Source organism: Leguminivora glycinivorella, chromosome 17, assembly GCF_023078275.1.
Source record: "Leguminivora glycinivorella isolate SPB_JAAS2020 chromosome 17, LegGlyc_1.1, whole genome shotgun sequence".
NCBI classification, from domain to species: domain Eukaryota; kingdom Metazoa; phylum Arthropoda; class Insecta; order Lepidoptera; family Tortricidae; genus Leguminivora; species Leguminivora glycinivorella.
Genome location: NC_062987.1, coordinates 19,071,171 through 19,096,173, shown reverse-complemented (window position 1 = coordinate 19,096,173; position 25,003 = coordinate 19,071,171). Strand labels below are relative to the sequence as shown.

General features: G+C 38.8%; 1 protein-coding gene across 1 annotated transcript; it reads left to right on the top strand.

Moving 5' to 3' along the window:
• Nucleotides 1–6,093: 6,093 nt before the first annotated feature.
• Nucleotides 6,094–11,436, top strand: LOC125235335. Its single transcript, XM_048141870.1, has 6 exons — nt 6,094–6,150; nt 6,653–6,734; nt 8,392–8,488; nt 9,324–9,436; nt 9,904–10,087; nt 10,535–11,436. Exons 2-6 carry the CDS (start codon nt 6,660–6,662, stop codon nt 10,645–10,647), a joined length of 582 nt encoding a protein of 193 aa, XP_047997827.1. The 5' UTR covers nt 6,094–6,150; nt 6,653–6,659; the 3' UTR covers nt 10,648–11,436.
• The last annotated feature ends 13,567 nt before the right edge of the window (nt 11,437–25,003 follow it).

The window sequence follows — 25,003 nt, the reverse complement described above, 5'->3', positions numbered from 1 at the left end:
AACGACCAAATAAAAGTTACTAAAATCTCAATTCATGAAATAAATCTTGGTAACAAAAAAAATATTAATTTTTGTACAAACTTTTCGAGAACGACAATTATCAAGGCCAGTGAGTCCTACTTTTTTTACTGATAACATTTGCCTTATTTTAACATGTGCCGTCAGATACTTTACTTGTTTTAGTCGAAAATCAATACATAAAAATGAGATCAACAAGAGATTTTTCGAAACGGTCTCCAGGATCTAAAATAATTGACGTCACAAATGTCAATTCTAACCGATCTCCAGGATCTTAAATTAATTATTCATGACATGATGTCTGTCCTCTCGCAACATCCTAAAATTATTTCGACATATTTTGCAAAGTAGGATATTGAGGTTGCATAATATTATCTTATCGGGACGTAAGATAATGCAGTTACATTTTTCAGTGTTTTTTCCGCACCAGTTTGTAACTGTTTGATGTAAAATATTTTTTCCCCTTACTAGCTCGGAAACACGTGTTTTGTCCTTTAATACCAGCGGGTAAAAACGCATTTTATCCACTAGTGGGTAAAGTAATTTGACCTTGAATAAAGTCAAATTAACTGCTTTAAAATTGATAAAAGTAGGTGAATCTAGTAATAAAGATGATTTACCACCTGTGGAACTACTGGAAGCAGTGATAAACATATTTTTTGCGTTGTAGTTTCCTCGCTATAGTGATGGGAAAAGTTTTGTGTTACACTCGGGTGCAAATGTATTTTACTTCTCGTGTGTTAAAAAACTCGCAAGTTCAGGATTCTATTCTCGAAACACTCGCTTCGCTCGTGGTTCAACTATAGAATCCTTTCACTTGCTCGTTTTTCAATTCCACACTCGGTGTAATGGCATATTATGATATTAGCCACTTTCCGTGTTTAGCAGTAACACAATGGTTTACTGCGACATAACGCATATTGCTTGGTCAGCGACAACCCAAACATGTATATATATAGACACAGCTTTATACAATAAAGGGGATTGATTGGATTCATTACTTTACCTACTACTTGTATACATTATTTGAATACACCTCATACCGCGAAGCTGCTCCTCCTCATCCATAATAACCTATTTTTCCCCTCACTAGCTCGGAAACACGTGTTTTGTGCTTCAATACCAGCGGGTAAAAACGCATTTTATCCACTGGTGGGTAAAGTAATTTGACCTTGAATAAAGTCAAATTAACTGCTTTAAAATTGATAAAAGTAAATCTAGTAATAAAGATGATTTACCACCCGTAGAACTACTGAAAGCAGTAATAAACGCATGTTTTCGTTGTAGTTTCCTCGCTATAGTGAGGGGAAAAGTTTTGTGTTACACTCGGGTGCAAATGTATTTTACTTCTCGTGTGTTAAAAAACTCGCAAGTTCAGGATTCTATTCTCGAACCACTCGCTTCGCTCGTGGTTCAACTATAGAATCCTTTCACTTGCTCGTTTTTCAATTCCACTCTCGGCGTTAAAATACAACTTTGCCCCCTTGTATAACAAATAACTATTGTTATTACATCGGCGTTAAAATACATCTTTACCCCCTTGTATAACAAATAACTATTCTTTTACACAGATTGACTGAGTCCCAGGATCGCGACTGCGGGCAGATATTACGCGCTAGGCCAGACCGGTAGTCAAATGTTTGAATATAGGCACTTTTGGCACTGACAGAACAAATCCATAACTTGAGATCTGCTTCAAATTTAATAATAAATTCAGGCTTAAATATTTTTCCTCGAGTTAACGACATCTTTTTTTAAAACATCTATTTTTAGAAGGGATATTATTAAACGCACAGCAAAAAAATAATCGCCTATCAATTTATCGTCATCAATAATATACTTCTGTACATCAAATTAATTACTTCACTGCAAATAAACTAAATGATTAACAAAACTAGTAATGCAGATTATTCCAAAATACACATCAGCACGACATTACTTTTTTCCTCTAATGCAAGACAATTAAATTCCTTTAGGAACAAAAATACAACAATCTTATCAAAAATACTAATTGCGCAGCAATTTACCCGTCTTCATAGCAAATTATTTAATTCGAAGAGCATACATCCTTTTTTCTTATTTTTTAAGTATTCACGTTCAGCTAATTTAATAATTATTATAGCTACAATATCTTAATTCATTGCATTATTTCTAAGGAGCAGAATTGTCACCGTCACGAAAACAAACTTTTGCTAGAAAATTGGGTTAGGTTAGGTTAGAACTGCGACCCTCACGGAAACAAACTTTTGTAAGAAAAGTGGGTTAGGTTAGGTTAGAACTGCGACCCTCACGGAAACAAACTTTTGTGAGAAAAGTGGGTTAGGTTAGGTTAGAACTGCGACCCTCACGGAAACAAACTTTTGTGAGAAAAGTGGGTTAGGTTAGGTTAGAACTGCGACTCCCTTGGGTCTCTGACGACGAGATTATGAGGGTAGACATCCGCCTGAGGGGAGGTAAAAGCTCCTGGGCCTGACGGGGTACCTGGAAAAGTCCTACCTATCATGCTAAAGCATCTCGGAAACCGAATTAGGGAACTTTTTGATGACTGCCTGAAGGAGGGCCTGTTTCCGAGAGGCTGGAAAGAGAGTAGGTTGTGCCTCCTCAGGAAAGATAGCCGCCCGCCGGACAGTCCCTCCGGATATCGGCCAATAATAGTGCTCCTTGACGAGGTAGGGAAGATGTTGGAGCGTATCCTTGCTGGCCGCATTCTCCAACATCTTAAGAACACCGGCCCGGACGTCAGTGACAGGCAATTCGGGTTCCGGGCGGGGCTGTCCACAATGGACGCACTTTCCTGTCTTAGGAAATTTAGTGAGGATGCAGCGGGGAGAGGGCAGGGTGTCGTAGCGTTATCACTCGACATCGCCAACGCCTTCGGCACCCTCTCATATACGTAATCAAGGAGGCACTTCGGTACCACCACCTGAGGACAATCGTGGAGCACTACCTATCTGAGAGAGTAGTGCTCTACGAAACAAGAGAAGGTCGAGCAGAACGAGAAATGGCCTGCGGTGTTCCACAGGTGTCAGTCTTAGGACCACTCCTGTGGAACATCGGATATGATTGGGTGATAAAGGGGCGCTGCTTCCCGCATGTCCACCATATGTTACGCGGACGACACAATGGTGGCTGTGCGGGGAAGAGAATTGGAGGAGACACTGAGGAGGGCGGCGGTTGGCACAGAACTGACGGTCGGCCGCATTCGCCTGCTTGGGTTAAAGGTGGCCCTCTCGAAGACGGAAGCGGTAGTTTTCGGGGGAAAGGATGGCGCCTGCCCGCCGGCTTGACGATTCAGGTGGGGGAATCTGTCCAGGTCAGGGCCAATATCAAATATCTTGGCCTGGTCCTGGACAGAAAATGGGAATTCAGGGAACATTTCACCCGACTTGCTCCACGAATTGTGGGCGTGGCTTCCGCCCTAGGCAGGCTGCTACCCAACGTGGGAGGACCAGGAGCCCCATGCCGCCGCCTTTTTGCGGGGGTGGTAAGAAGTATGGCCCTATACGAGGCCCCGATTTGGGCGGACCGGCTGTCGAGCGGAAACAAATCCCTGCTCCGGCGGCCGCAAAAGTGGTGGCCTTAAGAATAATTAGGGCCTACTCGACGGTATCCCATGCGGCGGCGTGTCTCCTCGCCTGCACTCCTCCATGGGAGCTCGACGCCCAGGTCCAGGCGGAGAGGTATACGATGAGGGTGGAGGCCAGAGCTAGAGGACAACGCTTGGACCCAGAAGTGGCAGAGCGGGCAGACCGAGAGGCCAAGGTCAGGCTCCGAGAGCTATGGGAGGCCAGTCTGGAGGACAGTCTGGAGGACAGTCCGTATGGAACACACACCATAGGGGCAGTCCTCCCATATATGGAGGATTGGCTGAAGAGGAAGCACGGGGCCCTGTCATATAGGGCAACGCAGGTGATGACCGGTCACGGCTGCTTCGGTCATTACCTGCACAAGATAAAGAGGGAATTGGGGCCCCAGTGTCACCAGTGCGGCGACCCTGACGACTCGGCCCAACACACGCTAGAGGTGTGCAGCCACTGGGAGCAAGAGCGCCGCGCTCTCACCGCAGCAATAGGAACGACGGACCTATCGCTGCACAGCGTCGTTGCAGCCATGCTCCGTAGCGAGAGGAACTGGAAAGCGGTCATCTCCTTCTGTGAGGACATCATCTCGCAGAAGAAGACAGAGGAGCGAGAACGCGAAAATGCGGCCTATGCGCCTTCGCATCGGCAAAGACGTAGAGGAAGTAGACGCGCGCAGTTCGCAATAAACGGCGCCCTCCTCAATAGGGCCAGTGGGTTGGGGCCCACATTGCACGGCCTTACACGACTGGGGGGAGAATCAGAAGCGTCCCTGATTGTCCCCTTCCTTGGTGCGGGTTTTCTGGCCTAACGTCGGGAAAGACGGGGGACATTGCGGAAGAATGAATGTGCGAGCCCGTAATGTCCCCATACAACATCTTAGAGGGTGCGACGCCGGAGTGGGGTTTTTTTTTTTTTTATACTACGTCGGTGGCAAACAAGTATACGGCCCGCCTGATGTAAAGCGGTCACCGTAACCTATGGACGCCTGCAACTCAAACAGTGTCACATGCGCGTTGCCACCCCATTAGAAACTTGTACATTCCCTTTTGCTGTGTTAAGTACACAGTAAAAAGGAGTGTACAAGTTCTAAGGAGGGTTCGGGTTGCCGACGACTCAAAGGACAATAAACGGAACAAGTTAGTTCCGTAAGTCCTCCCGTCATCAGCACACCGCACCCTCGTTGAGCTCTGGCAGCCTTACTCACCGACAGGAACACAACACTATGAGTAGGGTCTAGTGCTATTTGGCTGCGGTCTTCTGTAAGGCGGAGGTACTACCCCAGTTGGGCTCTGCTCTAGATTCGAGCGAGACAATATCCGCTGTGCTGTGCCCTACCACACAAAGCGGAATATCATTCGCTATGCCCTACCTCGTATATTATATTGGGTTATAGTATATTGGGTTTAGTGGGTATTCTCTTTCCCTCCCTCTCGCCAGGAGAGGGAGCTGAATGAGTGAGTCCCACATACCCTCCCCATCATGGCCTTCCCCACGGGCGGGGAGAAATGCGTAAAAACATTCCCCACTCCGTCAACAAAAAAAAAAGGTTAGAACTGCGACCCTCACGGAAACAAACTTTTGTGAGAAAAGTGGGTTAGGTTCGGTTAGAACTGTAACCCTCACGGAATAAAAGTTTTGTGATAAAAGTGGGTAAGGTTAGGTTAGAACTTGCTCGATCCGCCAATCGCGTCATCTTGCGTAGGGATGGACTATCACTCGTTGAACCGTAAAAGCTGTTTAATGCAGTTAAAAAAGCCGTTCTTCTTCTCTGTGCGCTTGCGCTTTAAATTTTATGTTTTTTTGCTGGTCACTTTATGTTGTAATTAATAAAAAAATTGATTGCAATTAGAAAAAAATGCTGTGTCATTTAGATTAAACTGCTGTATATTATGTAAAAATAGAAGCTACATTTAAAAAAAAAAAGCGTTGCTAGGTATACTGTGCGTTAGTAATTATTAGCGATGCAATCATGAAAAAGCTTTACTAAAAGTTAAAATAGATGCACGCCACGAATAATATTGTAGTGTATTTAGTAATATTTTGAGTTGCAAATTTTGCTGTTCAATTAGTATTTTTGATATGAATTTGGACTATATTTGCGTAAAAAAAGTTATTTTTTTGATTTTCGTTTAAATACCACCCTTTTTAGAAACGTTGAAGGTCTACTATATTCTGTATGGTGTATAAGTAATATAAGTATTAAGTAATAAGGAAAGTCCGTGTTCCATTTTGTTTGTTTACTCAGAATTCCCAGAAACCCCCACGCGACCACTCAGGCGATCGGGAAATACCTTAGTGTTTACAATTTAAGAATTCACAAACTTATCTTTGCGGGCAGTGGCGACGCTTATGCAGCGCTGTTCCATGTTAAATGTACAGCGGTAGTTTAGTTCGGGATTTGACCACCTGAAGAATTAAATTTGTGAATTTTTATTAGTGTTTTGGCGTACTTTATAAATGTAGTAGACCTTAGGTCTCACTAGTCATTCGTTTTAGTGGACTGATCGAATGTTGTATTTTTTCTACGCGACGTGTTCATAACTTTAAATAGGTAATATTTTTTTCAAAACTAGTGGAAATAGTTTTTTAAAGTGAGTTAATAGATAGGTACGTGTCTATTTCGTCGTTCGAGCTAGAAAGAAAACAACAGCTAAAATTGAAATATGCTAAACTAGAAATTAGCCTTTTCGATAAGACTTTAAAAATAAAATGCGAAACAACTTAGGCAACAGAAACAGTCTGGCTAAAAAGAGTAGAATTAAAAATGTGACAACATCGTACAGTGTAGTGTCGTCTCGTTTTCTCACACATGCGCGGATCCAGGGGGGGGTCATGGGGGTTATGACCCCCCCCTGGAGCCTAAGTTGGCCATACAAATAGACCACGTGACCCCCCCTGGAGCCCCGGGCCTTTACCACGTGACCCCCCCCCCTGGGCACGAAGCTGGATCCGCGCTTGTTCTCACACATGTTGATTTGAAAGGGACGACACAGTGATGTTGCCACATTTTAATTTCTACTTTTCTAAGTCACTATAATGAATGCATTTTGCAGATTCAAGATGTGCTACAAGGGAAAATTACTTCACTGCATCCCAATTGAGTTGGTCTGCCTCACACTGGGCATTTTTAATGCGGTAAGATTTAATATACACCTTAGTAATACATCTACACAGTCAAATAATACAATAAGACATTTATTCTGCAAGTAAGCCGCGAGGGCACTTTAAATAAAATAAATTACATGAAAAATACTTACGTAAATAAACTGGAACCGGGACAATTTCAACTAATTTAAATATATTATTTTACACTACTACTACTACTAGAGACACTAGAGTACCATATATGTCCATGCACTGAACACGCGTGCCTTATGTGACTAGTGGACACGTGTCGAAATTATTATAAAACATGGAAAATATTTCGATTACTTGAAATTGCTTCCCATTCGAAATTGTCCCCGTGCACCTTATACGGAGAAATAGCTATGGAAGTCTCGGGGCAAATCTCGACTGGGTAACTAATCCAATTTTTCCATTATAACACTATGATGTTGAATTCTACATGTATCCACTGAACACGCCTACCATATACAACCGGTGGACATTCTATTTAATAATGCAAACATTGTAAAACATGGAAAAAATTGACCAGTTACATTTGCTCCCCAGTCGAGATTTGCCCCGCTGTACCTTACAGTGAATTAACTTAGCCCAACGCCTCAGGAAGGCTCATTTTATAGGCTTACATAATAAATGATATAATGTGTATACAAGCCTGTAGTTTTCTAATAAGATACCAAATTGACGATATTAATTATTCCTTTTTTTAATTAAGTACTTATTTCTATTTTTTTACTGTACAATTATTTCGAATTTCGACGGACATGTTACAATTACTGATTAAATTATATATAAGTATGGTACCTTGATGTTTTAATAGTATCATCAGCTTGCTGGTATTACTAATTAAGCTTTAATTCCAAATTTAAATATAATATTATAATTATGTACTAGTACTAGTTCTAATCTTAGGCTAATGTTCAACACAATTTTTTTGTTATGAATAAATGAATGAAATGAAATGAATGAAATATACGATTGCATTCTCCAGCTGTGCACACATACTCGTTTCAGATAAACATTATCAACTGAACCTGATCTTGAACTTTTTTGCGCCATTGAGCGAAATCCAAGGCCGCTTACATTTAGGCACCGGACATATGCCTACTGTAGATTACGTTATTCGTACCTAATTGCAATTTTTAGGGATTTTAATAGTATACGACGATTTATTTCATAATATACACAAATGCAAAGTTCGCAGATGCCAGGAAGCGTATGAATACGTTATTTGAAAGTGTAAAAGTTTCTTTGACAGACACCACACATAGGTATTTATAAATATAACCTCCTCCGTCCTCGTCCTGGGGCCCATTTCTCGAAAGGTACAAGCCTTGTATTACAAGTGTGTTTCCATGACAACCCATACGATTTGACAGTTCGCGCACTTGTAATACAAGGCTTGTACCTTTCGAGAAACGGGCCACTGGTTGGCAACATCTGTTTATAGGATGTCTGGGATCTATACAATATATATCTGAAGTCAGAATGAGGTGCGCTATTTTTGCAAACGAACATCCCCTTGGAGCCTCGTCTATGTAGGTACTTGTACATATTCCAAAATTTATTTGTAAACTTTTATCGAGTAAGAAAAGGTTCCTTATTGACGATATTTTAGCGATAGTTTAGCTTAGCATTCAAAAGGTTAAATGATATGTTTATTTTACAGATCGTTAATTTGTTGCTCTTGGTGCGATATGCCTTCATATGGTTCATGGTATTGGCCATGGCAGACCCAAGATCATTGACATTCAGTAATTTATTCGGTGAGTATTATGTCCTGTGAGATTTTTCTGGATTGTGTACTTTACTCGTATGTATTATCATACGAGTAAGAAGATAGAAACAGAATTGGCTAGTTTCCTATAATAAAAATAAATTATTTTATGCAGTGCACGAAATAAAACACCACATAATTAAAAGAAAAACATGGACACTATTTATGTTTAAACATAATTTATATTTAATAAGTCAAAGAGAAAGATATAAAGTAAATGAATTGACCGTGAAGTCACTCTTCAGTATTTCATAGTAATTCCATATTAGCAAATCGTTTTGACAGTTCTTAAAAAGGAGCTGATTTGACTAGTAGGAAACTAGCCTATTGTGTAAATATTGTTTACCTTCGTTTGGTTGGCTGAGTTAGAACGACAAGGGCCCATTTCTCAAAACTGCAAGTTACAAGTTAGAAGCGGAAGTCTCTTTCCAACTTGTCATATTAGACATTAACAACCACTTGTAAATTGTAACTTGTAGAATCGAGAAATGGGCCCCAGTCCCAAACAATGTTCCTGTTTCCTATTTTCCCGATAAGACTTCTTCTTCCTACCTTTATCCCACGTTGTGTGGGGTCGGTACACCTTGTCTTCCTCTTCCATTCTCCTCTATCATTTGTCATCTCAGTACTCACTTGTTTCTTTCTCATATCCCACATACAAGCCGATTCCCACAGGTTTGCCTAAAATTGATTACTAGTAAAGTACCTAATATTAAGGTAGGTTTCCTTTTGCTCAGTGTTACCTAGCAGAAATTTTCACCAGCCGCCACTGGTAGATATCCAATTTTGAAGGGATCGCCAGTAACTTCGTTTTTACTCTACAGGTAGTCACTTCTACCGAGGTTGGATTCCTGAGGTGTTCCTATACGTCATAGTGCCATTCGTTGTGCTTTTCAACTTTATTTTCTCCATTCTGCTGTGCAATGGAATATGTCAAGTGAGTAATTTAACTGACCCTCTAGCACAACTGGCCTTGTCGCGCGCGAGTCTATAGTTCCATACTTGGAGTCGCGCTTGATGTATGGACTCGCACGAGACATGGCAAGTTGTGCTAAAGGGTCTGGTATATTCTATCAATATAAGATTGATATCAACTTGTGAAAGATATAGAACATCCTCATGTGAAAATATCAGAAAATGTTCATGAAAAAATTATTATGCAAGTCTATAATTTAATCAGAAAGATATCGGATGTTGTAATTACTTATCAGTAAGTTATTTTGTAGCGAAAAAACAAATGATTCTGAGTCGGATTCGGATAATTGCCACAGAACTTAAAAACAATAGGCACTAACTGAGGATGTATTGGAACTTAGATATTTTGGATTGTCTTATGGTGGTAGAAACGGGTGAATGTGTTAATGCTACACTTGCATGCATTATTTATTTCTTTTGTTTTTTCAGCGTAAACCAAGGCAGGTGAAAGCCTACTTCTTGTACGGAGTGGGTATCACGGCGTTAGCGACCCTAGTGTCTGCGATATTACTCAGCTGTGACAGCGAACAACTAGGTCTACATCGGTATACAGACCTGGGGGCAGATGTCGAGTTCAGAATAGCCCAGGGACTCTGGCTCCTGTTTGGATGTGGTAAGAAACTAAATAGTCTCTTTAGATGTAGTTTCATTGATATACCAGTTTGGTTAAAGTCAAGTACTTGTCTGCAATACTTTTTAGATGGGACGGTAGACCGACCCAGGAGAGTGCAGATAGCTTTTGGTGGTTTGGATCTGGCGAGTGACAGAAGTAGTATCACTGGTATTCCAGCTGAACCGTCACGTGAAAGCCTCCTTGTAAGGCATGGGAAAGAATATAACATTGATATGAATATGATGCGTATAGTACCTTAGGGGACCCTGGGCCCTGGGATGCCGGATACCACTTAATCCAATGAAAACGAAATGGCAATAGTGTTGGTTTAGTTGTAATCGTGATGTGGATGATTCATTCCCGCATTTCACACTTGCTTTGTTTCGTCAGCGCCTTTGAGGGATTGTTGAGAGTTAATTTATATACTTATTGATATTTTATTTTCAGTCCTTCACGCGCTGTTCCTCGTACTAGTTCACCTTACTCACAAGAAGCTTAAAGAAGACAAATCATTCGACCATGTTCCTCTACAGGAATTCAGCAATGAGAAAAAAAATTAGTTACATAAAAGTTTAAATCAGGAGAGGTACACATCTGCGTCCCTGTCGGTCGATTGGTGAATGAAAGAAGTGCGAGAAAGATGAAAGGATTTGTTTAGGTTTTTTTGTTTTAGCCGCTAAATTGACAATCCGATCGGTGGTCGTGTGTGGCCAAAGTGTTCCGTCCTTTAGAGTATAGAATATGTAGGTATGTACTAAATATTATAAATGAGACTTGTAAAATACTTGTGAAAATCTTAGAAACATATTATCTGGCTTTACTATTTTACTTTTTGTTTAGGGTTGGAGACAAATAAAAAAAATGGAATGTGATTTTTTTAGTACTTAAATTGATAATCGAGTTTTGCATTTATTTAGTCCAGTTACTAAACTTACTAATGATATTATATGATTGGATGTAAAAAAATACTGAAATAAGCTATTTTTATAATATCTAAATGTTGTAATAAGTTTATTTATTTAAAATTCTGAAAAATTAGTCCTGACATTTGGTGTGTAAATAAATTATGAAGTTTGTATGAATAAAGGCTAGTGATTTGTATGGTCGAAATAAAATTATATATATACTCTTTTGTACTATTAAAATGTTATATAAAATTAATATAGGACATAGAGTTTTATTCAATAAGGTTACCCAATTGAGATTGTATCTTGTATCTTGTCTACCTGGTAGGTAAGTACTATTAGTTTTTGCCAATTGTGCTTTAGGTATTATGCTATTTGGTTTATGTCAATTTATGTAAGAGGGTTGGGAAATAGCGATATTATAATTAAAAATAAAACAAGTTATGAGTTTTTTTTTGTTCTCAGATATATTTTTTACGTACCTATACAAAACTTCATGTGTAAAAAATACATAAAAGTATGAATTAAATATAAAAATTACATAAAACTATAAATTAAATATACAGTAGGTATTGTTAATCCTATGACTAGCCATCTTATCGAAATAAATGCATTCTTCTATAAGTACAGTATAAGTACATAGAGTACTCGAAATATTATCTAAGCCCCCCTTTGTTTGCTCTTAAAGGTCACAAGAAAACGCTAACCCAACTTATCTTAAATACTACGTTGATCTTTCTTTCATGCGGGGGCTTCGCCCCCCGAGCCCCCCTTTGTTTGCTCTTAAAGGTCACAAGAAAACGCTAACCCAACTTATCTTAAATACTACGTTGATCTTTCTTTCATGCGGGGGGCTTCGCCCCCAGAGCCCCCCTTTGTTTGCTGTTTGCTCTTAAAGGTCACAAGGAAACCTTAACCCAACTTATTTTAAATACAACGTTGATCTTTCTTTTATGCGGGGGGCTTCGCCCCCCGAGCCCCCCTTTGTTTGCTATGAAGTGTCACAAGAAAACGCTAACCCAACTGATCTTAAATACTACGTTGATCTTTCTTTCATGCGGGGGGCTTAGCCCCCGAGCCCCCTTTGTTTGCTCTTAAAGGTCACAAGAAAACGCTAACCCAACTGATCTTAAATACTACGTTGATCTTTCTTTCATGCGGGGGCTTCGCCCCCGAGCCCCCTTTGTTTGCTCTTAAAGGTCAGAAGAAAACGCTAACCCAACTTATTCTAAATACTACGTTGATCTTTCTTTCATGCTTCCGCCCCTCGAGCCCCCCCCCCCCTTTTTCTGTTCTTATCTTCCGGCACCATCATCAGGCCTTGAAACCTAATCGTAGTCATAGTTCATTACAAGACTTTTCTAAGAAGCCCAAAAACAGCTATGATACGATGTTCCATCATGTAGTTCCAGTTCATATCTTTCGGCTTCATCATCAGACCTTGAAACCTAATTGTAGTCAAAGTTCATTACAAGACTTTTCTAAGGAACCCAAAAACGGCTATGATACGATGTTCCATCATGTAGTTCCAGTTCATATCTTCCGGCTCCATCATCAGACCTTGAAACCTAATCGTAGTCAAAGTTCATTACAAGACTTTTCTAAGAAACCCAAAAACAGCTATGATACGATGTTCCATCATGTAGTTCCAGTTCATATCTTTCGGCTTCATCATCAGACCTTGAAACCTAATTGTAGTCAAAGTTCATTACAAGACTTTTCTAAGAAACCCAAAAACGGCTATGATACGATGTTCCATCATGTAGTTCCAGTTCATATCTTCCGGCTCCATCATCAGACCTTGAAACCTAATCGTAGTCAAAGTTCATTACAAGACTTTTCTAAGAAACCCAAAAACAGCTATGATACGATGTTCCATCATGTAGTTCCAGTTCATATCTTTCGGCTTCATCATCAGACCTTGAAACCTAATTGTAGTCAAAGTTCATTACAAGACTTTTCTAAGAAACCCAAAAACGGCTATGATACGATGTTCCATCATGTAGTTCCAGTTCATATCTTCCGACTCCATCATCAGATCAGCTCAACAGTACCATATTATTGTATTGTCATCGGAACTACATATAGCTGCCAATTTTCATTACGCTACGATCCTTGGAAGATGGTTAAATTAGCCTCCGCAGATTCCATTACATAGTTACATACACGACGACCTAATAAAAGCGTGTTAATAATAAAAATGAGAAAAGGTTACTCCATCTCAAGTTTAATAAATTACCTATGCGACTTTTCAATACAAAAAGTTGTAGAGGATACGGCGGGGGATTTTTATTTCGACTAAATTTTTTGAAAAGCAAATTAATGAATGTCACTTGAAATTCTTCCAGGATTTGGTCGTGCTTTTGATATTTGACAGTTGTTCTTTGACATCCTATTTCTATGTTGTTGATTCAATTTTAAATTTGCTTTTAATAATGCACAGAGAACCTTCTATAGAGTAGCAATCTTGTATATTTTGTTCGCGATACGAGTCACCAGTGTTTGGGGTGCGAGGAGCGGGCGGGGAATGTGTTAAGCGCGCTGTGATTGGCCGTTTCAAGGACGGCGGGCAGTCGCGCCAGATGAAAAGGGACAGAAGTATGACTGTCCCTCTACTGACGCGTAAGTGGCCAATGTAAGTTGACCTATGCCGGCTCTGAATAAATTATAAATATGACTTATTTGTGGAATGTAATGCCGTCTGTTTTTAAATTTGAGCTTCTTGTTACCTTTCCACACCATTTCACACTACAGGTGGACATCTTTAAGGCATCAAAATACCCTTTTCCAATTTTTTAGTGCGAAAAACACGCGCTGCTTTCGGGTCTGTTACTTGGTCGATACTGATCGGGCACGGCGAGCGCCCGCGCTTATATCAGTGCAAATACTAGGAAGGCTGGCGACCGCGAGTCGTCTTGTAATAGATGTCTATAGGGGTTGGTCTGTGTAATAATGTGGATATTGTAAACTGACGTGCCAATAAAGTCTCAAAGGAGATACTTCATGGGGCGGCAAAGACAACTAGCACGGGATGCTCTCTCAAACACCCAAGAAAAATATTATATAAAATTAATAAATTATTTCCTTTGTCCACAGTCCTTGAAGTGCTGTTCCTCGTGTTGGTGCATCGAACGCATTTTCAAATTCTCAACGACGACAAACCCCCTTCTATACCCCTACAAGAAGTCACCAGCAGTACCATCCCGCTGCCAACAGCGCCATCTCTGCGATTGTTAGAAGACGATGAATTTCAAATCGACGGATTCGGCTCAATTTTGGTGATAAACTCTGAAGAGACTGGTACCAGTAAAGTGGACAAGGACAGAACGAAAATACACAACTCGATGGAAGAGAACTGAACTAGTTTACTGGAATATAAGGACAGAATTATGATGAAAATACATAACTTTAAGATCATATAAAAGCCAATGGTGGCAAATTTGCCTTCTGTGGTAATTTACCATATCTTATGGTGCTACTTACCCTATAGATGGGTACTGATAACGTCATTTACGCTTGGAAAGCGTATCGTAGCTAGCTGAGACAGGGATGTCACTCTTTTGTCACAGTATAATAAAGAGTACTATCGTACAATATGGCCATTCCCGCTCCCCGCTGAAAGTGTCGCCCACCCCATCTCGGTTACCTCACAGTTACCGCCTGTCAAAAACGTGACCAGTCGACCTGTCATATTTCACTCATACAAGCATAGTACGCGTTCACCTACACGAGCTTAGACTGTGTGCTAGGAACGTGCCTCTTTCATATATTTGATCGCCAGTGTCCGAGGTGTGGTATGCTTCTGTGGTGGCGCGACAGAGCCAGAATGTTTAGTGATTCTATACAAAGTTTAAAATGCCGAATACTCGAGAAACGGCTATAATTCTTGAAGTAAATTAGTAGTTTTTTTTTTCTTTTTTAACTGCATGTAATCACTTGCTAAATTGTAATCATTAGGTATACTTAATTATAGTTTGTAATATATTTTAGCTAGGTAGTAGTGTAAAAGCCTCGAACTGCTTGAATGTTGCTGCACGCCTGTTATTGGTGCATAAATATTATGGGTGTCCTCTATTGTCACATTATATTCTTTGCATTGTTTATGTACTGTTGGTGTGTCGTTTATAATAAAATAAAATAAAATAAAATAAAATAAAATAAAATAAAATAAAATAAAATGCGTTATGATCGCCGCGTAGCATCAACGACTGTCACTTTGGCTAGGGCGGCTGAGTTAATTTTATTCGATGTAACGTTTGGTTTTGGAATGAAATTGTGTTTCCAAAACTAGCCACTTGGAGCGCTGTTTAAAATCACGTTTCAAGATGAGACTACCGAAACGTTCACGTTTCGTCATTTTTTGATGAAATGTAGACTAGATGTAATGAGCTAAATATAATAGAAATATTTATATGTGTGCTAGTACTGCTAGTATCTTTGAGATTAAAAACTAAGCGCGTGACGAGCTAGACATTGCATGAAAACGTAGGTACGGATCTTGAATGAATGAAATAAAATCGTTACTAAGTACAGACAGACGGACACACGGACAGACAGACAGATATAACATAAGTTTAAGGATTCTGTTATTACGATTTTGAAAAAAACCGTAATAACGCTGAAAGTGGAACAAAGCTGAGAACTATATTGTTCAAATTATGAATATTATGATAAATGATAGAAACTTCTGATTGTGATATATTTTTATTCAAATATATATATAAATATGTTTTTAATATTGGTCAGGTTGCTAATTAAGCACGAATTTTGTAATTTTTTATTGTAATATTTAGGTCCACACCTGAATCCTCAATAAAACATATTTATAGTAAATATTATGTGTTTTATTTACTCTCATTTATATGGATAAATTATAGAGAAGTCGAATATTGTAATCACAGTGCATATGCCATCTATTATAAAAAACCTCAGTGTTTTCCAATAAATTCCAAGTGACACTATGTTTTGTACAAAATATGCATAGATAATAAACGTTTACTAACGTTAGGTCACAGATCACCTCAACTAATAGACGAAGCATTAAAGACAGGGCGGGTTGCATCAAATCGTCTGTCACCGTTAAAGCGTTCGTTAAATTTTTTGTACAAAATATCCATAGTAATCCATAGTCGTGCTACGTGACGATGATGTGTCTGATCACCTTGGTTGATGAAATCATTAAAAAGTCACCAGACGTATATTATATTCTACCCTACTTGTAGATGAGAAATTGCGAGTGCAACCGCCTGATTCAGTTATGTTAACGTTTCAAACGTTTTCAAGTACCTAATGTAATTTGGGATTGTTTAATAAAAAAATGTTTAAGGTCAGAATCTTAAGGCGGTGGTAAGAGCGTGAGACATTCAATCCGGAAATCGCGGGTCCCGTCGTATCAATGAATTTTTTGGAAGTTATGTGAGAAATGTCATTTGAAATTATGTTAGTCGATTTTCGGTGAAGGAAAATATCGTGAGGAAATCGGATTAATCGTAATAAGGCCTAATTTCCCTTCGGGTTGGTCATGCCAGTCGCTTTCGCAAAACTAGTACCTACGCCAAATCTTAGGATTAGTTGTCCAAGCGGACCCCAGGCTCTCATATGCCGTGGCGAATGCCGGGATAACGCATTCGACTATACCTTTGGTTGATATATTAATATTTGCTGGCGTTAATATTTAATACCCATTTGAAAATTTTAGCACATTTATGAATCAAATTGTCAAACCTGAGGTTCAAAACTTTTAAGAGGGCATTCAACGAAAACGTCGTAATAATGTAAAATTGATAGTTTTAGTCGGCAAAATGCTACACTTTCCGTCATCTAAAAGACTTATTAAGTTCAGGATTCGATTAGGACATCTTCTTAACTTACATGTTGTGAGACTGGATTTTTAAAAACTAACTCACTTAATTAATTATGATTTTTTTTTCTGGTGCATGTTTAGGAAAACCCGCGAAAAGTGCTGACTTAGTCCGTCTAATTTGTAAAATTTGGATAGTTTTGAATGCTTCAAGTGGTAAATTTGTATTATGTATATCCTGTACTACAATCTTCTGAGACTACTTCTTTGTTATAAGGCTTTAGAATAGAGTAAATGAGGATATGATGAATCCAATTTGTTTCAGAAATCACCTCAGAATAAGTGTCAATTTCTTCGAAAACTTACGTGTTTTTGAAGTAGTTTTAATATAAAAATAATCTGCAACGCTTACTCAAACAGATTTTATGCAAAAGTTTTCTATTAATTGCAATTTAATATTTTTGACGATTTTTTAAAAATGCCTCCTTATTACCGGTTACGCGCGCTTGCGATGTCAGTACCGCGGCAGAGCTTGTAGAGGCAGGACGTATGTTAGTCCGCTCCGCACGCGGCTCGACGATCGCGAAGTTATTTTGTCATTGTGTGCGGCACCCGCCGTGTCCAAAACCGCACTTGTGTGCGTGTTTGGCTGTACTGTTGCATGTATACTGCGACCGAAAACTTTGATCCTTGGGTTGACGACTTTGGTAACTAACTAATTAACTTGACTAATATTTTTAGTAAGTATTATTTATTATTGAATATCATTTTAGGTTACTGACTCGTCTCAACAAAATCTTTGACAATAGATGGTACTCAGGATCTGATGATGAAGTCAGATGGTAGTCATGAGTTCTCATCAACCAAATCTTGAAACCATTTCGTGTTTGGGCTCGTTTGATTCACCTCAACAAGATCTTTGACAAGAGGTGATGGTACCCAGGATCTGATGATGAAGCCGGAAGGTAGTCATGAGTTCTCATCAATCAGGTCTTGAAACCATTTCGTGTTTGGGCTCGTTTGATTCACCTCAACAAGATCTTTGACAAGAGGTGATGGTACCCAGGATCTGATGATGAAGCCGGAAGGTAGTCATGAGTTCTCATCAACCAGGTCTTGAAACCATTTCGTGTTTGGGCTCGTTTGGTTCGTCTCGACAAGATCTTTGACAAAAGATGGTACCCAGGATCTGATGATGAAGCTGGAAGGTAGTCAAGAGAATTCATCAACCAGGTCTTGAAACCACTCCGTGTTTGGGCTCGTTTGGTTGATCTCAACAAGATCTTTGACAAGAGGTGATGGTACCCAGGATCTGATGATGAAGCCGGAAGGTAGTCATGAGTTCTCATCAACCAGGTCTTGAAACCATTTCGTGTTTGGGCTCGTTTGGTTCGTCTCAACAAGATCTTTGACAAGAGATGGTACCCAGGATCTGATGGTGAAGCCGGAAGGTAGTCAAGAGTATTCAACAACCAGGTCTTGAAACTCTTCTGTGTTTGGGCTCGTTTGATTCGTCTCAACAAGATCTTTGACAAGAGATGGTACCCAGGATCTGATGATGAAGCTGGAAGGTAGTCAAGAGTATTCCACGACCAGGTCTTAAAACCACTTCGTGTTTGGGTTCGTTTGATTCGTCTCAACAAGATCTTTGACAAGAGATGGTAATCACTCTTTTATACTCTGGCGCATCCACTGTCTCAGTGTGTCAACAGTCAACTAAAGCAGGTAGGCGTAGCGTAGAGTTGTATTTCCTTACAAAAAACTAATACATAGATGTGGACCTTCCTGTGCTCCATGCAATTAAAACAACATAATATTTAAAAACCGGCCGAGAGCGTGTCGGGTCACGCTCAGTGCCTACACTGAGCGTGGCCCGACACGCTCTCGGCCGGTTTTTAAAGCCGCGTTGGTAAATAGCCGCTCGGCTCTTCCGTAGTTTTCCATATTTTTCAAAAACTACAGAACCTATCAAGTTCAAAACAGTTTTCCTAGAAAGTTTATAAAGTTCTACTTTTGTGATTTTTAAATATTTTTTTTAAATATAATTATGGTTAAAAAGTTAGAGGGGGGGACACACTGTTTTTTCCTTTAGGAGCGATTATTCCCGAAAATATTAATATAATCAAAAAACTATTTCAGTAATTCATTTTTAAATACCTATCCAACAATAAATCATACGTTAGAGTTGAAATGAAAAAAAAAATCACTCCCTACTTTACGTGTAGGGGGTACTCTAATAAAACATTTTTTCCACTTTTTATTTTTGCACTTTGTCGGCGTGACTGATATACATATTGGTACCAAATTTCAGCTCTCTAGTTCTAACGGTCACTGAGACTATCCGCGGACGGACGGACGGACGGAGGGACAGACAGACAGACATGGCGAAACTATAAGGGTTCCTAGTTGACTACGAAACCCTAAAAACACATTTTAAATATAAAAAAAACTACTTAAAATTAAAGAAAACCGATCTTAGTTCCATTATATATATGTACCTAGAAAACATCATCATCTTCCTTGCGTTATCCCGGCATTTGCCACGGCTCATGGGAGCCTGCGGTCCACTTTGACAACTAATCCCAAGATTTGGCGTAGGCACTAGTTTTTACGAAAGCGACTGCCATCTGACCTTTCAACCCAAAGGGTAAACTAGACCTTATTAGAATAAGTCCGGTTTCCTCACGATGTTTTCCTTCACCGAAAAGAACCTAGAAAACATATCATATACAAAATGAAATAAAACTAAGAAAACGGATTATATTCATTATACGCGATATAATCTGATTCCATAAATTTATTTCATGACTAACTATCGCGGTGACAGAAGACAATATTATATACACAATTTATTATATTATAAAAGTTTTTTAATTTATTTCTTCCAAGGCTACACACGTTTTAATAAAAAAAACTGTGATAAGTTTAATAATTAAACTAAAAGGTCAAGTATTTATGCACGAAATCATGTATGCAAATATGTAATATATATGGTGGTGTTCTTACGCAAGTATCAATAATGGTTAGTCCGCAACGCTACTGACGGCGTGGCGGTACCGACCATGAATGCTATCCCTTTCGCTCTAGCCGCACGTAAGGTTGGTTCGAAGAGGATCGCACGCTATGTCTGTACCGCAGGCTACAATCGTTATGCTTCTGGTTATAGTGTGCGTCTGCACACAGGCGCACGCACGCGCCGCCGGCGTCGAAATTCGAGCAAGCAGATTTTTTGAAAGCGCTCTTAATCGTGTGTGAAAATATGGCAGTCTAAGATGCACTGTGAGTACAGTACAGATGCATAATCGTTTTCCTTCATATTTTTCCGGAAACGTTCGTCTTTGTAATGCAACTTCAATCCACGTCAGTATGTAGTATGTACATATCAAGTAATTTATTTGCTTTCATGTAGTACATTGGATCTTATACAATAAAAAGACTGGGCTAGGCTAGAAGTATAGGTTCTCTAATGAGCATAATTGTGTTTAGCGCCACCTCTCGACGAATTCGCGAACTAATTAGCACAGCTTGCTTGAGGTCTTTTATAATGTTAACCAAATTCAACATTTTTTATTTTATTTTAAAGTAGGTGTTTTATGTAAAATTTCGTAGCTATAAATTTTAACACCCTTATTCATAAACGTACACTAAAGTATCCAGCCGATAAAGTTCGTTTGTCCCTTTCTATCACACCAATACGTCGGAAAGGGACAAACGAAATTTATCGACTTGATAACTTTAGTGTACGTTTATGAATAACGGGGTAAGTAAGTATGGTCAACATCAGAAAGGGTGAGTAAAACAATCTGAAAGGTTCTAAGTTTTACTTAAAGATTTTTTTAATCTAATCCAAATTTGGTTATGGTAGCTGAAAAAATATACATGTATAACCACAGAATATATAATAGTACAAGTAGTATAACGCAAGTTTCTAGCGGGAAATTACTAAATAAATACTCGTATTATTTAGTAAATACATTATCTATTGTTGTATTTTGCCTTGGACCTTGTAGTACCTATAGGTACTCTTGTATATGCGAACTAAAGCCAAGCGATAAAAGGTAGCTGAATAATGTCAAATTGTACGACAACGAGAGACGTGAGCCGACTGCGCGAATGAGTCGCGCTTTCTTACGACAGAAATCGCTTGACAAATATATCGGGTGCCCCTGCCCGGTAATTAATGGACAACCTTTTAACCACCAAGAGGGCACCTTACAGAAAATCGACATTAAGGTTTAGTAAAAGTCGCCTGGTTTTCGAGATTTTCACACTTTTTAAAATTTTAGGTAGTAGAAAGGGGTGTGAAATTCTTAACCCGTCACCACACAGGCCAGGCTTATTTACCAAGAGTGGCCCTGAAGCTTTAGTAGTTGCATGTGCGCTGCCTACCCCTTTATGGGATACAGGCGTGATTGTATGTTGTTGTATGTATGTTGTATAAGGTGCCCTCTTAGTGGTCAAAAGGTTGTCCATTATTTATTTTATTTATTTAACCTTTATTGCACAACATAAAGTACAAATGGCGAACTTAATGCCTTAAGGCATTCTCTACCAGTCAACCATTGGACCAAACAGAAACTTACAATTGGTGCGGAAAATAAAACAGAAATTTAAATAGATATAAGTCACTATCTAAATACTATTATGCATCATCAATATACATACATATATAAATACAACCATATACATACATAAACTAACTAAAATATATAATATACATATATGAGGAGTGTCTTTTCAATAGGGCTTATTTCCATTTTTTCTTTTTTTTAAACTATGAATGCAGTTTTTTTTAGTATAGAAAATTACGTGTTGTTTTGAGATTAAAGCTCGAAAAGTCTCGTCCCTGATCTTTAAAAAAAAGAGTAACATCAAAGTTTAGAACACATTTTGAAAAATGTGTAATGATTATTTATGTGGATAAACCAATGTACCTATGTAGTACAACAACATTGATATCAACTAATTTAATACAAAATCCAAAAATTAAATAAAACTATTTTAAAATAATAACGTTTACGCTACGAGGCCACAACAAAAGGGCTTAATTCCCAAAAGTTCGCATCAAAAGTGCTTAATTCTCAAAAACATATGGTAATTAAATATTTATTTAGGTACACATGTTACGTTTGATGTAATCATAGCATTAACGTTAACTTACAATACATATTACAATTTTGCAAATTAAATATTAATTTCAAAATCAATACCGTGGAATTATGTTTTTCTCGATTTCCCAAAAAAAGGTCAAAGTGGAAATAAGCCCTTTTGAAAAGACACTCCTCATATATAGTACCCATTTAGTACATATATATAGTTTATACTACGCCGGTGGCAAACAAGTATACGGTCCGCCTGATGGAAAGCGGTCACCATAACCTATGGACGCCTGCAACTCAAACAGTGTCACATGCGCGTTGCCACCCATTAGAAACTTGTACATTCCCTTTTGCTGTGTTAAGTAAGTACACAGCAAAAAGGAGTGTACAAGTTCCAAGGAGGGTTCGGGTTGCCGACATATATATAGTATCCATTAATATTCATTAAAGTGTGAAAATCTCGAAAACCAGGCGACTCTTACTAAACCTTAAAGTCGATTTTCTGAACCAGTATAAGGTGTCCTCTTGGTGGTTAAAAGGTTGTCCATTAATATCCATTGAAATTTTAAAACGTGTGAAAATCTCGAAAATCAGGCGACTTTTCCTAAACCGTAAAGTCGATTTTCTGGACCAGTATAAGGTGCCCTCTTGGTGGTTAAAAGGTTGTCCATTAATTACCGGGCACCCTGTATAATATCAAATCGTACGAGAGCAGCGAACGTGTGCAGGCAGCGAAGGGAGCCGACCGCGCGAATGATGAGTTCGCGCGGCGAATCCCGCGTGACATCGTCCATCGACACCCCTCCTCCCTCCCACCCCGCCCGCAGCGGCGCGCGGTGTCTCCGCCCGCCTGTGTATCGTCCTTCAATTTCTTTACATATCGAAACTTATTACTGAAGAAGAAGGTTCAAAATTCAATGAATACAGATGTATAGATATTTATGTAGGTGACCGTACGATAAAAAGTATAATTCATACACTTAATTGTAAAAATGTAATGTATACGGATTAATGAATTTAATATAGATAGGTAATTATTGATATATGGCAAAACGAAGGAAATTATTTACACCTCCGCAAATAAGTATCTAATGATAATTTTTAATTTACCATGTTACTTCACGTACAGGTACTTATTTTAAAAACCCTAAAAATGTCTATTGAGTTTCTGCCACAGACCACCATGTGGTTTCTGCATATTCTGCGCTGTGCATAGAATTTGCAGAGACATTGCAGAGAGCGCACGCGGACACCGGTGCGGCGCCAGTGGACGCGTCTGTGTGGGTGAGCTGGGTATGCATACAACTACAACTGCTGTAGGCACCGCCCCCCTCAGTAGATCGATGCGATAACATCGATTTAAATTTCCGTAGCCTCGTGGCGCCCACCATACAAATTTTTTGCTAGGGAATTTTGATTCTTATTGTACTTGAGATTGAATTCAATTTCAGTTATTCGAAAAATTTTAGAAACAAAAGAAATTATATTTTATTTGTTTACATGAGAGTTAAAATTCCATTGAAACCATTATGTACTTTAAAAAGTACATACGGCGCCACGAGGCTTAAGCACCTGCACTTCCGAAGGCGCTTAAGTCATTCTTGGTAATAAAAAAAAACCACAACGTTCTATGAACATTGGTCAAGTGCGAGTCGGTTTTCGACTTTTCCATACAAAGAACTCATGAGCGCCTGAACGACTATGATGGCAAAGTTAACGTTTCGCACTTTCAAGACTTTTCGTATATATCTCGGAAACGATAAGAGATAGAGCAAAATGGACTTCAGATTTGGGCTTTCGGTGGCACAAATTCTATGTTTTCGTCAACAGACACCTTTTTTGGACCGATTTGAATAAAATTTTGCTCAGTCAATTTATAAACGGTCTTAAGCGCCTCCTTTTTAGTAGGAACTTAAGTCATTTTGTACAAATGAAAAAAAATTTGAACAAGTTCTAAAAAGAAAAAGACAGAAATGAATTTCTTTATACCTGTCCAACGCGCATACACAATTTTAAGACGTTTAGTAACTACTTGCAGCGGCAGTGAGTGAAATTCGTAATCTGAGTTTTTTCTCTTAAGTCCGACTTACGCTTGACTGTAGATTTCTAATAGGTTTTCCTGTAATCTATAGGGAGAGGGCTATCTCGTGTATTTTTTTGAAAATTTTACGCTAAGTAGTTTCGGAGATAAGGGGGGGGGAATGGTAATTTTTTGCTTATTTTCTTAAATTACTTCTAAATTACCAAAATCAAAAATATAAAAAAAATATATTTCAGATGCTGACAAAATGCTCTTTCATTTGATATGTAACACAATATAGTTTTAATAACTTTGATTTTTAATTTTCAATTTTACCCCCCAAAAGTGACCCTTATGATTAAATTTCTTTTAATTAAATTACATGTCCGTCTTTGGGCCACAGGTTTACATACGTGTGCCAAATTTCAAGTAAATCGGTCCAGTAGTTTCGGAGAAATCGGCTGTGACAGAGGGACAGACAGACACGCGAGTGATCCTATAAGGGTTCCGTTTTTCCTCTTTGAGGTACGGAACCCTAAAAATAGTAGTATGTACATACTTCTTGTACCGATGCTACTGAAATAGCATGACACGCTAGTGTGTTTCCATGAAAATACGATGGAAAAACATAACCGCACTACATGTGGACTTATTTTACTTACACAGTAATTCTCTATACATAATACTGCCGGCGTATTATGCTTCCAATTTTATCACTTATCCACGTGGATAAAGCATCCGTCACGCTTCGGCAAGCATATCAGTTTGAGAGTGACAGATGTGGATAAGTGATAAAATTGGAAGCATGATACGCCGGCAGAATACAGATCTTTATTGGTAAAAAACATGTTTTACAGGTATATATTATACACAATGTTTAAAAAATAAATAATTATCATTTAAAAAATAGAATATTAAAGTTATAATTAACAGTTAATGGGTATTTATCATTTTAATTTAACACTTATATAATATACATTCATCGATGCTATAGTCTCATTATACTCAATCCCCTTTGATGATGCGGTGTCTGTTTGTGTAGTCTGTGTATTGGGTACTCCCATTTTTATCACTGGACGCAGATGCAGTGCA